At 48.3% G+C, this 14,935-nt stretch overlaps 1 protein-coding gene across 2 annotated transcripts in view; it reads left to right on the top strand.

Annotated features, from left to right (window-relative positions):
- duox (dual oxidase) overlaps window positions 1-13,226 on the top strand; it is a 70,350-nt gene extending 57,124 nt beyond the window's left edge. For both annotated transcript variants that reach the window (XM_085972293.1, XM_085972291.1), the window contains exons 30-34: window positions 1,345-1,577; window positions 4,823-4,981; window positions 5,899-6,054; window positions 8,240-8,368; window positions 10,788-13,226. In XM_085972293.1, the coding sequence (XP_085828419.1) occupies window positions 1,345-1,577; window positions 4,823-4,981; window positions 5,899-6,054; window positions 8,240-8,368; window positions 10,788-10,910 (800 nt within the window). In that variant the 3' untranslated portion in view covers window positions 10,911-13,226. The remainder of the gene's footprint in view (window positions 1-1,344; window positions 1,578-4,822; window positions 4,982-5,898; window positions 6,055-8,239; window positions 8,369-10,787) is intronic.
- The last annotated feature ends 1,709 nt before the right edge of the window (window positions 13,227-14,935 follow it).

The raw sequence follows: 14,935 nt of genomic DNA on the forward strand, positions 1-14,935 counted from the left end.
GGGCAAAGTTAGGTCACAGATCAACCATGATCTCATTGAATAGCAGCACAGGCTCGAGGGGCTGAATGGTCTCCTCCTGTTCCTGTGTTAAAATGCATGTCAAAACTTGCAGACATCTATCAGACAGTCTGAGATTGTTCACAGAACCATGTTATTTGATATGCAAGTGATATTTGCCACGGCAAGGGATGGGCACAGCTCCTTTTTTGAACAGTCGCAGTGAAACCGCACGAGTCCTTTTCAGGATCTTTTAGCTGAATAATTAGTAATGAGCACGTTAATGTATTTGCAGGGAAATCCTTTACCTGCTATTTTAGTAAAGACATGGACCCGAATGGCATTGACGCGTTAATTATTAATATCACGCAGCACTAGCGAATTGTGTGATTCCTTACAAAAAATGACCTCAGGGCCTTAGCTTCCCACCCCTGTATATACTGTAATCAGCACTGTTCCAGCAAAGCTGAGAAAGATTGTGAGACAAATATTACCTTTGTCTCTTACTGCCAGAGGACCTGTAGATATATGGCACTTCATCATCATGGTATATATGACAATTCACGGTATATATGACACTGCATGGAGTCTCAGCTGGAGTTTAGAAGAGTAAGAGGTGACTTGATTGAAACATATAAGATCCTGAGGGGGTCTGGACAGGGTGGATGTGGAGAGGATGTTTCCTCTTGTGGGAGAATCTAGAACTAGGGGTCACTGTTTAAAAATAAGGGCTCGCCCATTTAAGACAGAGATGAGAAGAAATTTTTTCTCCCAGAGGGCCGTGAGTCTTTGGAACTCTCTTCCTCAGAGGGCGGTGGAAGCAGAGTCTTTGAATATTTTTAAGGCAGAGGGAGATAGATTCTTGATAAGCAAGGGGGTGAAAGGTTATCGGGGGTAGGCGGGAATGTGGAGTAATCAGATCAGCCATGATCTTATTGAATGGCGGAGCAGGCTCGAGGGGCCGAGTGGCCTACTCCTGCTCCTAATTTGTATGTTCGTGTGTGTGTGTATGACATTGCATGGTATATATGGCGCTGTGTAGCAGGCAGTATAATTTTTCACATTTTATTCTACCTGTGGGTTATTGAGAAATAAATTATATATTTAATGCACACTTAAAATCAAGTTTGTGGCTGGGAAATATGTTGCTGTCTCACACAGATCAAAGAAAGAAAGAAGTACATTTCTATAGCGCCTTTCACAACCTCAGGACATCCCAAAGCACTTTACAGCCAGTGAAGTACAATTTGAAGTGTAGTCACTGTTGTATTGTAGGAAACGTTAGATTGAGATCCATGTCCTCAGGTACCAGTGACATCCACCTTTTGCTGTATTTCTTGGCTGTAGGTGTTACTCACCTGAAATTTAAACGTCCGCAAGACTTTGAGTACAAGTCTGGTCAATGGGTACGCATCGCGTGTCTGTCGCTGGGGACTGATGAGTACCATCCCTTCACCTTGACGTCTGCGCCGAACGAGGACACCCTCAGTCTCCACATCAGAGCAGTGGGGCCATGGACGACAAAGTTACGGGAAACGTACTCCCCGGAGAATGTTGGAAAGCTCGGTGGACACCCAAAGGTAATGCTAGCATGAAGTAAGACTTAAGTCAATGCAGTGATAACACACAGGGAGGTTGTTCGTAGATGTACCTCACGCCAAAGGAATACATTTGGAAAATTCAGGAAACATTTTTTTTTAACCTCCACCTTCTCTGCTCATCTGCTGAACGTGTTGACTCTTGCCGGAGTACAGAACGGTTGCCCTCAGTACCTCACACGAATGGTCAATCTTTATGCTGTACAGTTTACAGCTCTTAATTCAAAGTCATTTCATTCTAATCAGCTGATAATTCAATGCTTTTTAAGCAATAGATTCCCACTGAACCATGGTGTTTATGTTGCTCAATTTGAATTATTGGAACATTTGATTTTTTTTTAAGTGCAAAAAAATGACTTTGAATTATATATGTGTGTGTATATATAATACAGGAAACTCTTTTTTTATCCGGCACCGACGGGACCGGCGTGGTGCCGGTTGATCAAAAAGTCCGGATTACAGAGAGGTATACTTACCAAGGTACGAGAGCCCCGTACACGGCCACAGGTGCAGGAGCCCCGGTTACACGGCACTTGTGCAGGAGTCCCGGTTACATGGCCACAGATCCAGGAGTCCCAGATACACGGCCACAGGTGCAGGAACCCCGGTTACACGGCCACAGATCCAGGAACCCCGGTTACATGGCCACAGATCCAGGAGTCCCGGTTACATGGCCACAGGTGCAGGAACCCCGGTTACGCGGCCACTAATATATAATAAAACTTACCTGAACCTACTCTTGAATTTTGCCAGTTAAGAGAGTTTCCTCTGTATAAGGAGTAAACTGTAAACCTAGATGGTGAATTGCAACAGACGATCTGGGAGAGCAGCCAAGCCCAAACCCTGCCCTCAGATCATACTCACAACTATGCAGTTCCCAGCGGAGGTTACTAGATACTGGTCAGAAGCAGGAGCTCAGTCTGATATTTATGCTTCCTAGTGCATAGCAATGAAGACAACTGTAAAAAGAAAGACTTGCACTTCTATAGCACCTTTCACAACCTCCGGACATCCCAAAGCGCTTTACAGCCAATGAAGTACTTTTTGAAGTGCAGTCACTGTTGTAATGTAGGAAACGCGGCAGACAATTTGCACACAGCAAGCTCCCACAAGCAGCAATGTGATAATGACCAGGAAAGGCTCAGCTAAACTTTTAAATTTTGTGTCTGAAGTCACTTGAAACGAGATTGAACAATTCGGGAAATGTCAAAGTTTCCATAACACGTTTACTGAAATCTTGCATGCTGTTTAGTAACGTGCACCAAATACCAGTGCTGGGTTTAGGTGATCACTACAGTTTAATACAAAAGCAGGCTTTGAACACCTTAAGAAAAAAACTGCAAATTATGGAAATTTGCAGCATCTGTGAAGGGGAACGATTGTGGGGCCCAGACACTTCATCATAGTTCAGATCAAGGGTCCCACTTGCTACAATAACTTAAACTGTCCGATTTATAGATGTGGATAGGCCTGCTTTTTATTTCTGGCATTTTTTGTTGTTATTTCAAAATGCCTCCAATATTTTAACTAGGAGTTGCCCACTGATGCAACTTTAATGAGCTCCTGTTTGAATCACAATACATCAGTTGTCTCGACTGTGCAACAGATTAATTCTGATAGTCTGATACCATATCCTTACACTCCCTTTACTGAAACCATACAGTGTCCTAGCAGAGTCAGCTGTGGCTCAGTGGGCAGCACTCTCGCCTCTCCGTCAGAAGGTTGTGGGTTCAAGTCCCACTCCAAGGGACTTGAGCACATAAAGCTAGGCTGACACTCCCACTGCAGTACTGAGGGAGTGATGCAATGTCGGAGGTGCCATCTTTCAAATGAGACGTTAAACCGAAGCCCCGTCTGCTCTCTCAGGTGGACGTAAAAGATCCCACGGCATTATTTTGAAGAAGAGCAGGGGAGTTCTCCCCGGTGTCCTGGCCAATATTTATCCCTCAATCAACATAACAAAAACAATTTATCTGGTCATTATCACATTGCTGTTTGTGGGAGCTTGCTGTGCACAAATTGGCTGCCGTGTTTCCTACATTACAACAGTGACTCCACTTCAAAAGTACTTTATTGGCTGCAAAGTGCTTTGGGACGTCCTGAGGCCGTGAAAAGAGCTATATAAATGCAGGTCTTTTTTCCTTAATAACTAAATTTGCGCACAGCAAGCTCCCTTTAACATCTCATCCGAAAGACGACACCTCCAACAATACAGCACTCCACTGGGTGTGTCAGCCTAGCTTTTACTGGGAGTGACACCCTGGGTGTCCTTGTGCACCAATCGCTGAAGGTAAGCATGCAGGTGCAGCAGGCGGTTAAGAAGGCAAATGGTATGTTGGCCTTCGTAGTGAGAGGGTTTGAGTACAGGAACAAGGATGTCTTGCTGCCGTTGTACAGGGCCTTGGTGAGACCACATCTTGAGTATTGTGTGCAGTTTTGGTCGCCTTATCTGAGGAAGGATGTTCTTGCCATGGAACGAGTTCAGCGAAGATTCACCAGGCTGATACCTAGGATGGCAGGAATGACGTATGAGGAGAGATTGGGACGCTTGGGCTTGTACTCGCTGGAGTTTAGAAGAATGAGAGGGGATCTCATTGAAACTTATAAAATTCTGACAGGACTGGACAGACTAGATGCAGGAAGGATGTTCCCGATGGTCGGGGAGTCCAGAACCAGGGGTCACAGTCTAAGGATAAGGGGTAAGCCATTTAGGACAGAAATGAGGAGGAATTTCTTCACCCAGAGAGTGGTGAACCTGCAGAATTCTCTGCCACAGAAGGCAGTGGAGGCCAATTCATTAAATATATTAAAGAAGGAGTTGGATATATTTCTTAAGGCTAAAGGGATCAAGGGATATGGGGAGAAGGCAGGGACAGGGTACTGAATTTGGATGATCAGCCATGATCTCATTGAATGGCGGAACAGGCTCGAGGGGCTGAATGGCCTACTCCTGCTCCTATCTTCTATGTTTCTATGTTTATGTGCTCAAGCCCCTGGAGTGGGACTTGAACCCACAACCTTTATGACTCAAAGGCAAAAGGTGTTACCAACTGAGCCACAGCTGACTCAGTTTGAGAGAGCTGTCCAATTAGTCCCACTTCCCTCGCTCTTTCCCCATAGCTCTGCAACTTCCTTTCAAGGACAAAAAATATATTCTTTTCAAATCGTGAAATAAATATGTTACTAAGCGCCCTCTGACTGATACAAAACCTTTCTATTTCCTACAGATATATCTGGACGGACCTTTTGGTGAAGGGCACCAAGAATGGAACCAATTTGAGGTGTCTGTTCTGGTTGGGGGAGGCATCGGTGTAACACCATTCTCATCAATCCTCAAAGATCTCGTCTTCAAGTCTTCGGTCTTCAGCAAGATCACCTGCAAAAAGGTAACTAAGAGAGATGTGTAAGTGAAGCCGGTTCTACGATCCTGTTACGCGAGGTACAGAAAAGCAGTCAGCGCTCCAACTTTCTTATAACCAAAAATATAATTTATATCTTCTGGACATGGATGTGGAAGGAAACTTGAAGCTACCTGCCAAAAGTAAACGCTGACACAACTTCCGCTGTTGTAGCTGGAGAGGCTGGTGACGGACCATCCAGTTTCACTTAGAATCTTAGAATCGTACAGCACAGAAGGAGGCCATTCGGCCCATCGTACCTGTGCCGGCTCTCGGCAGGAGCTATCCGATTAGTCCCACTCCCCCCGCCCTGCTCTTTCCCCCCGCAGCTCTGTCATTTTTTTCCTTTTCAAGTATTTATCCAACTCCCTTATCAAAGTTATTACTGGATCTGCTTCCACCGCCCTTTCAGGCAGCGCGTTTCCAGATCACAGCAACTCCCTGCCAATGTTCCAGCTAAGGTGCGCGGGCGCGCGGTACTCTGCAAGGTCCCACGCCGGCCGCTCACCGGCTTTTCCATTGTAAATACCGCGCACATGCAGAAACTTTAAGGGACCGCGCATTAAGAGAAACAGGCCGCGCGGAATAAAGTGCCGCTTACAGGGAGCATTGCTCGCTGCGTAATTTTTTTCTTCCTCGTGTTGCCCCTGGCTCTTTTGCCAATTGCCTGAACTCTGTGTCCTCTGGTTACTGACCTTTCCTGCCACTGGAAACAGTTTCTCCTTATCTATTCTATCAAAACCCCTCGTGATTTTGAACGCCTCCATTAAATCCCCCCTTAACCTTCTCTGCTCCAAGGAGGACAAGCCCAGCTTCTCCAGTCTCTGAAGTCTCTCATCCTTGGCATCATACAATGCTGCCTCAGTCTTCCACATGGTAAAGTGTGTTAACCCTTTCCCCACTAGGTGTACTTTATCTGGGTAACTCGGACTCAGCGACAGTTTGAGTGGATGGCGGACATCATTCGCGAAGTTGAGGAGAATGATAAAAATGACCTGGTTTCCGTTCACACCTACATTACCCAGCTAGCCGAAAAGTTCGACCTCAGAACCACCATGCTTGTAAGTTACTGCGCCTCGCCCGCCCAGTGCGAATTGTTAACTGATAGGAGCTTAGAAAGTGCTGTTGGCGCTGTGAGCCAGAAAATGCATAAAGCGTTTGTATGAACATAAGAACATAAGAAATACGAGCAGGAGTAGGCCAATCGGCCCCTCGAGCCTGCTCCGCCATTCAATAAGATCATGGCTGATCTGATCCTAACCGCCAATCTACTATCACAGAACCATCTCCTGAATCTAACAGAATTAGACACACGAAATAGGAGCAGACATTCTTTACGCTGCCATTGTAGCAGGAAGAGGGGCTAATACCTGCATTAAAACAGTGGGCAGAGGACTATCCGCCAGACATAAGCTATTTCTAATCTGGTGTTGTACTGTACCAGCCCATGGTGTATCTGCCCCAGGTGTACCAGCCAGTGTGGTACCACATTGTGGTGTACCAGCCCCTAATGAACAGCCCATGGTGTATCTGCCCCTGGTGGACCAGCCCATGGTGTTCTAGCCCGTGGTGTACCAGCGCACCATGCACCAGCTCACAGTGTGCTGCCACGCCCTGGTGTACCAGCTCTTGATTTACCAGCTCCTGATCATAAGATGTTCCCGATGGTCGGGGAGTCCAGAACCAAGGGTCACAGTCTAAGGATAAGGGGTAAGCCATTTTGGACAGAAATGAGGAGGAATTTCTTCACCCAGAGAGTGGTGAACCTGTGGAATTCTCTGCCAAAGAAGGCAGTAGAGGCCAATTCATTAAATATATTCAAGAAGGAGTTAGATATATTTCTTAAGGCTAAAGGGATCAAGGGGTATGGAGAGAAAGCAGGAACAGGGTACTGAATTTGAATGATCAGCCATGATCTCATTGAATGGCGGAGCAGGCTCGAGGGGCCGAATGGCCTACTCCTGCTCCTATCTTCTATGTTTCTATGTTTCTGACATAAGAATTAGAAGCAGGAGCAGCCTTCTTTTAAGTCACATTTAGGAGAAATGACCCAGAGAATAAGAACATAAGAAATAGGAGCAGGAGTCAGCCATTCGGCCCCTCGAGCCTGCTCCGTCATTCAGTAAGATCAGGGCTGATCTTCTACCTCAGTGCCACTTTCCCATCCGATCCGCACATCCCTTGATCCCCTGATGTACCAGCTCCTGATGTACCAGCTCTTGATGTACCAGCGCACCATGTACCAGCTCCGATATGCCAGCTCGTATTGCAGTGTACCTCCTCAGGAGGTGTCTAAACTCATTACATCTATTGAAGTGCCTCCAGGGGCACAATGCCAACATCTTTCCACTATCTACAAGGCACAAGTCAGGAGTGTGATGGAATACTCTCCACTTGCCTGGATGAGTGCAGCTCCAACAACACTCGAGAAGCTCGACACCATCCAGGACAAAGCAGCCCGCTTGATTGGCACCCCATCCACCACCTTAAACATTCACTCCCTCCACCACCGACGCACTGTGGCTGCAGTGTGTACCATCTACAAGATGCACTGCAGCAACTCACCAAGGCTTCTTCGGCAGCACCTCCCAAACCTGCGACCTCTTCCACCTAGAAGGACAAGGGCAGCAGGCGCACGGGAACACCGCCACCTCCAAGTTCCCCTCCAAGTCACACAACATCCTGACTTGGAAATATATCGGCCGATCCGTCATGGTCGCTGGGTGAAAATCCCGGAACTCCCTCCCTAACAGCACTGTGGGAGCACCTTCCCCACACGGACTGCAGTGGTTCAAGAAGGCAGCTCACCACCACCTTCTCAAGGGGCAATTAGGGATGGGCAATAAATGCTGGCCTTGCCAGCGACGCCGACATCCCAGGAACGAATATTTTTTTAAAAATCAGCAAACAGCAGCCAACCGCGAGGTGGCCTCGCCATGAAACGGAAAGCACCAGGCATTAATGAACTAGCAGGCTGCCAGTTTCAAGTCTCCGCTTTGCTGTTGAATGTTAAGTAATATAACAAGTTATTGCAGGACTTAAAATGTACAGACCAACCAGCACATTCCAGGGCCAGTTCGTCCAATGGTTAACTGCGACCCATTTCACTCACTAATCGTACTTGTAGAACAACGATAGGCCCAATTGAAAAGGGTGGAATCCCCTACTTTCAATCAGTTAGTCGGTATTATTGATTTTCAGGTGTTAGTTTATTAACGTATTTCTGATGCCTTCCCTCTCCTTCAGTACATCTGCGAGCGTCACTTTCAGAAAGTGTCAAACCGGAGCCTGTTCACAGGGCTTCGCTCCATCACACATTTCGGGAGGCCGCAGTTTGTCCCATTCTTCAACTCGCTGCAGGAGGTTCACCCAGAGGTGAGTTCAACATCGGCATTTTTTACAACTACAGCCCCTTAACCAAGGAAAGGGGATCTCACTCCTAAACTGCCCAACAGGAGGGCCAGGCTCCAATTGTGTCGTGTGTGTTTTCTTTGCCTCATTACAAATAGAGACACAAGACTTTTGAACTCCTTAATTAGACCACTTTCAATAGGGGTTTCATACTTGCAATGAATAAATGGGCGATGAGGTGGACCCAATAGAATCATAGAATAGCACAGCACGGAAAGAGGCCATTCGGCCCATCGAGTCTGCGCCGGCTCTTTCGAAGAGCAATCCAGTCAGTCCCACTCCCCCGCTCTTTCTCCATATCCCTGCAATTTGTTCTCCTTCAATATTTATCCAATTCCCTTTTGAAGGTTACTATTGAATCTGTATCCACCGCCCTATCAGGCAGCGCGTTCCAAATCCTAACCACTCGTTGCCTAAGAGAAGTTTTCCTCATGTCACCTCTGGTTCTTTTGCTAATCACCTTAAATCTGTGCCCTCTGGTCAAAGGAACATAGGAACAGGAGGAGGCCATTTAGCCCCTCGAGCCTGTTCTGCCATTCGATGAGATCATGGCTGATCTGTGACCTAACTCCATACACCCGCCTTTGCCCCATATCCCTTAATACCTTTAGTTAACAGAAAGCTATCAATCTCCGATTTAAAATTAACAATTGATCTAACATCAATTGCCATTTGCAGAAGAGAGTTCCAAACTTCTACCACCCTTTGTGTGTAGAAGTGAGTCCTAATTTCACTCCTGAAAGGTCTGACTCTAATTTTTAGACGATGCCCCCAGTCCTAGACTCCCCAACCAGCGGAAATAGTTTCTCTCTATCTGTCCTATCTGTTCCTGAAAACTTTGATCAAATCACCCCTTATCCTTCTAAATTCTAGGGAATACAACCCTAGTTTGTGTAATCTCTCTTCGTAACTTAACCCTTGAAGTCCGGGTATCATCGACCCTTCAGCCATTGGAAACAGTTTCGCTTTATTTACTCTATCTAAACCCTTCAGGAGCTCTGGATACATCTCATTAAGGGAGGACACATCATTACTGCCAGAGAACTATGATTCACCTTTGCTCCCAAGTATCAGCCTCGAACACTTCCAGCGGAGGCTAGCTGCTACACCTCAATAATATTCTTTGACTCCAAGCCGCAGAATAACACTCCTTGCTGTGTGGGTGGGAGGCTCCCGCTTCTGACAGAAGGTCACTTTTAACCGTCTAAAGAATTTGATGCTAGTTAGCGGCAATCTTGTGGTGTAGACTTGTGTGGGCCAGCAACTGGAATGGGCTGTCCAAAGATTCTTTCACCCCGATCCTCTACATCAAGCAGAGGCGGGAGATCTTTATACCATCGGGCTCCAGACTCTTGTCTTTGGGTGACAGTGTAAAAACGGGTGATATCAATTTAGCCGCCCTTTATAAATAATTTTATTAGAAAATCCGGAGAGATGTACAGTAGATGGCTGAATCTATATCGCCCACAGTCAAAACTTTACATAGAATTACATAGAATATACAGCACAGAAACAGATCCTTTGGCCTAACCAGTCCATGCCAGCATCTATAGCCACTCGGAATAGGGAGAAAAATGGCAATATGATAGGTGCTGATAAAGGAAACTTGGTAAGTTCCTGAAAGAAGAGTATGTTTCTAGTTATGGAGGGTAAACTGATAGTTAGTTGTGGTTATAGAAAGAAAGACTTGTATTTCTATAGCGCCTTTATGAACTCAGGATGTTCCAAAGCGCTTTACAGCCAATGAAGTACTTTTTGAAGTGTGGTCACTGTTGTAATGTAGAAACCGCGGCAGCCAGTTTGCGCACAGCAAACTCCCACAAACGGCAATGTGATAATCACCAGATAATCTGCTTTAGTGATGTTGGTTGAGGGATAAATACTGGCCAAGACACCGGGGATAACTCCCCTGCACTTCTTCAGAATAGTGCCATGGGATCTTTTACGTCCACCTGAGAGAGCAGGCGGGGGCTCAGTTTCATGTCTCATCCGAAAGACGGCACCTCTGACAGCGCAGTGCTCCCTCAGTACTGCACTGGGAGTGTCTGCCTAGATTTTGTGCTCATGCCTCTGGAGTGGGACTTGGACCCACGACCTCCTGACTCAAAGGCGAGAGAGAGTGCTGCCCACTCAGCACACTCGATGAGTTATGGTGAGTCATGGGCAATCACGGTCTCCGGGAGCTTTAGAGAGTCAGGTGAGAATTTCCCAGAGCTTTTCCCAAATTACACAAATGTTTTTCTTTCCCTTTGTTTTTTTGCCTCTACCTGGAGATTGCAAGGTTGGGGGAGGGTGGGGGAGGGGGGGGGGGCGGGGGGTGTATTGGAGTGGGTCATTCGGTGTATGTCCTACAAAGTCAAATTTGTTAAACCTTTCTTAACAGGTGGGCAAAATTGGAGTTTTCAGCTGTGGACCACCAGGACTGACCAAAAACGTAGAGAAAGCTTGTCAACAAATCAACAAGCGAGACCAGGCTCACTTCATGCATCACTACGAGAACTTCTGAACCACGAGCTTTCTGCCCGAAGGAAAAGATATGAAGAAAGACAGCAATTTACCTTCGTAAAATCTAATAACAGGACGTTTAGTAACTATTTTCCACATTACATGTTGGGTTTCTCACCTTCTCATCTCTTGACATTTTGTTTTCTCTTAGTCCACAAGACTACTTTAAAAGCAAACCAAAACCCAAGCCTCTGAATAGTATTGTCGATGTTGGACGTGGCCACTCGCCCTCCACCACCAGATGGCGCAGATGGACCAGATTATGGTCGATAGGATGGGAGAGGCAGCGGAAAAATAATTTTTAGTCCAGTTTGAGTCCTCCTCAGTTGGGGTGTTATTTTAAGCGTGTTCTATATGTAGGTCTTCGAGAGTTTTGCTTGATTTACCTTTTGGGGGAAGAGAAAGAAAGAAAGACTTGCATTTCTGTAGCGCTTTCACGACCACCGGACATCCCCAAAGCGCTTCACAGCCAATGAAGTACTTTCTGAAGTGCAGTCACTGTTGCAATGTTGCAAAGAGAGATGCTTGGAAGAGCTTAATTTGTTTGGGGAGAGTCAATGGTCATGTGGACTGAGCAGGCCTGATGGGCCAAATGGGATTTTCTCCTTTAACATTGCCACACAGATTGGCAAAAATTACCTAGAAAACAGCATTTTGGGAAATTTTGATATTCGGGCGGAAAACTGCGCTGTACAGGGTAACTGAAGGAAATTGAGAGATTTGGTGGAAATCAAGGCAGATACCAGAACATAGCCTGTTAAAATGAGATGGGAGTGGTGACTTTCACTTTTGAAGGGACATTGGCCTAGAAATTCAATCGCACCCATAGTGGCAGCTTCGTCGTCTGGCCGGACATGCACCACCCGAAGCCGGGTGCCCGTCGCTCCGTATCGAGCCCGGGGTTCCCATGTTTAAAACGGCAGTGGTTTGCCCGGTTGGCCAGGCGGCAGTCGAACGCCTGTTGTTCCCGACTCCCGTGTCCGATTGCGGTCAGGGCCGGCTCGTTGGAAAGCCCTGGCGCTGCCGCACACTATATTGGCAGACTGGCCCCGGGCGAGTTCGGGAAAGTGTCTTATTGGATTGGGCTTCCCCATTGGCATCAGCAGAAAATGCCAGAATTATGGAAAACACCGAAATAAATTATTAAATTAGGGTCCTGTGCCTCCTCTTGCATTCCGTCTTGGTGAAGTAGCTGGTATGCCGTGTGTAAGATGAGGGGGGTGTAGGGAAGTGAGGGTTGCGATAGTGGTGAGCGTGTTGAGTGTGAGCAGAAGGATGTGCAGTGAAGGGAGGTGCGGTGATTGTCGGAGAGTAATGTGAAGTGGGGGGGAGGGGAGAATTGTGAGGCTAGAGGTGGTGGAGGTGTGAGCATAGAATAAGAGAGCCAGTATTCTTACCTTGGTGAGATCCTTGAATTTTTTTGCGGTCATGTCCTTGTTGCTAAGCTCCTGGCAGTCACTTCCTCTGCCACCTCTTCTCACTGACAGCGGAGCTGTTGCCTGGAGGACAGGCAGTTCGCTGGGTGGGGTGGGGTGGGGAAGAGGGAGTCCCTGCTCCTGTCCACCGCCTGCACCAAGGTACCACCAGAGAACCTTGGTGCCCTAACCCTAACCCTCCCGGTGCTTTCTGCAGCCATTTCTCTCCTTCCAAGTGTTTGCCTGTTGTTTGCAGTCAGATGCACCTCCCCTTTAGGAGCCGCTGGCCGCCTTTAAGAGGTGTCAGATTGACCCAATATTCAGCCCCCCCCCCCCACCACCCAAAGAGCCAATGAATAGTGCGGGCAGTACCGGCCGCATGCCTGAGTCAAGCTAACAAATATTACGTGCTGCCTGGGCTAATGCTAACAGGGGCGTGTAGTGCCCACCTCGCTCCTCACGCGCCATGCCCAATCCGCGCCACCCCCAGCGCCCCGCCCTCCTGCGTGCCCGTTTTCAGCTGCGATCGAATTCCTTGGCCATTCTCTTCATTAAAAAAGCGTTTGCCGCACATTCTGTGTAGGAGAGACCCGTGCGTCATTTTCACTGCGTCGGTTCCGCGTGCGCGATAAAGCCTTTTGAATGTGATTTACACCGTCTCAACATGAAAAACATTAAGCAAATCTGATCAATCCTTTTCCCAGTGCCAGCTAAACTCGGCATCAATCGCGACAGTGACGGCCCTTTTCATTGCTAATCACGCTGAATAGCTGTCGGCATTTGATAATGGGGCCAATGGAAATCAGGCATTGATTGTTTTTTAGGTCAACTTTTGATGTGTGTAACTGTGCACTTTTTAATGATGAAATGATATGAAATAATAAAGTGTGCTGTATATTGGTGCACATGGTGTGTGTTTTTTTTTTATCCCCCTTAAATGCTCGATTCTTTATGCCGTGAAACTTAAGCTAGATGTTGAAGTCACGTTACTGAAATTTACACTATCATTGCCGAGAGATTATAGTCTAGGGCCTAGAAATTGGGTTTTGGCGCAGCCAGGGCTTTAGCGCCGGAAGTTAGTGCCGGCGCTAATCCCCCTGCGCGCGCCAAAAATTCAGTAGCGCCGCGCCCAAACGGCTGCCGGCGCTACTGGAGGGTTTCAGCGCCTCCCAATGGGCGCTACCTGCCCCATTGCGGCGCTGTTCCGGCGCTGCGGCGCCCGATGCGGTGCGGCAGGCTGGGGAAGTGCAGGCCTCCTCCTTCCGTTAAGGAGGAGCTGCCTGCACCCGGCCGCGGCCCGCGCAAATCTCTGCAAAAATGAGCCCGGCACCTCGGACAAGTGCCGGGCTTGCATCTGTTCCGCGGAGGGGGGGGGGGGGGAGAAGTCCGGGGAGGGAGCTGCGGGCAGGCGGCCGGCGGGAAAGCGGCCGGCCGCCGCGCCTCCTTAAAGCGCCGGCGCAGACTCCGGCAGCACTCGTTTGCCGGAGTCTTAGTTGCGGCTGCCACTGGCGAGGCGGCCGCAACTGAATTTCGGCTTGGGGCCGGGTTACCACGGCAACCGGGACGCTGCGCACACCGATGACGTCATCGGTGCCGGCGCAGCGCTACCGGTCTACCGCGGCGGAAGGGCCCCAGGCAATTTAGGAAACGGCGCCCATTGCAGCGCTAGGCCCTCTAGCGCCGCAAAATCGGCGCTAAGGGCACTGAATTTCTGCAGAGATTTGCGCGGGCCGCGGCCGGGTGCAGGCAGCTCCTCCTTAACGGAAGGAGGAGGCCTGCACTTCCCCAGCCTGCCGCACCGCATCGGGCGCCGCAGCGCCGGAACAGCGCCGCAATGGGGCAGGTAGCGCCCATTGGGAGGCGCTGAAACCCTCCAGTAGCGCCGCAGCCATTTGGGCGCGGCGCTACTGAATTTTTGGCGCGCGCAGGGGGATTAGCGCCGGCACTAACTTCCGGCGCTAAAGCCCTGGCTGCGCCAAAACCCAATTTCTAGGCCACTGTTAGTGAATGCTTAACGCACAAAGACATTTCTTTGCCTGCGAGTTCAGTCGCGGCATTAAACAATTCAAAATAAAATGGCCCACAGCTGCCTTAAGGTAATGGGCTGAGAATGTAGTTAAGCATTCATTCATTAATAGTATGTTCTGGGCATAGACGTCCACCCTAAAAATGAAGTCACTGTTGTAATGTAGGAAACTCAGCAGCCAATTTGTGCACAGCAAGCTCCCACAAACAGCAATGTGATAATGACCAGATAATCTGTTTTAGTGATGTTGATTGAAGGATAAATATTGGCCAGAACACCAGGAATAACTCCCCTTTTACCTGAGCGAGCTTCAGTTTTAAAGTCCCATCTGAACAACAGTAACTCTGACAGTGCAGCACTCCCTCAGCACTGCACTGGAGTGTCGGCCTAGATTTTTGTGTTCACGTCCCTGACGTGGGATTTGAACCCACAACCTTCTGACTCAGAGGCGAAGGTGCTACCAACTGTACAGTGGAGATGTTCATGGAGGCTCTTCCTCCCGTTAGTTGCTTGATTCTCCACCACCATTCGCGACAGGACCGCAGAGCTTTTACCCGAGCCCTTGGTTGTGGGAGCGCTTAGCTC

Source organism: Somniosus microcephalus, chromosome 32 (assembly GCF_052327205.1).
Source record: "Somniosus microcephalus isolate GS21.2 chromosome 32, FLI_Smic_1.0, whole genome shotgun sequence".
Lineage (NCBI taxonomy): Eukaryota > Metazoa > Chordata > Chondrichthyes > Squaliformes > Somniosidae > Somniosus > Somniosus microcephalus.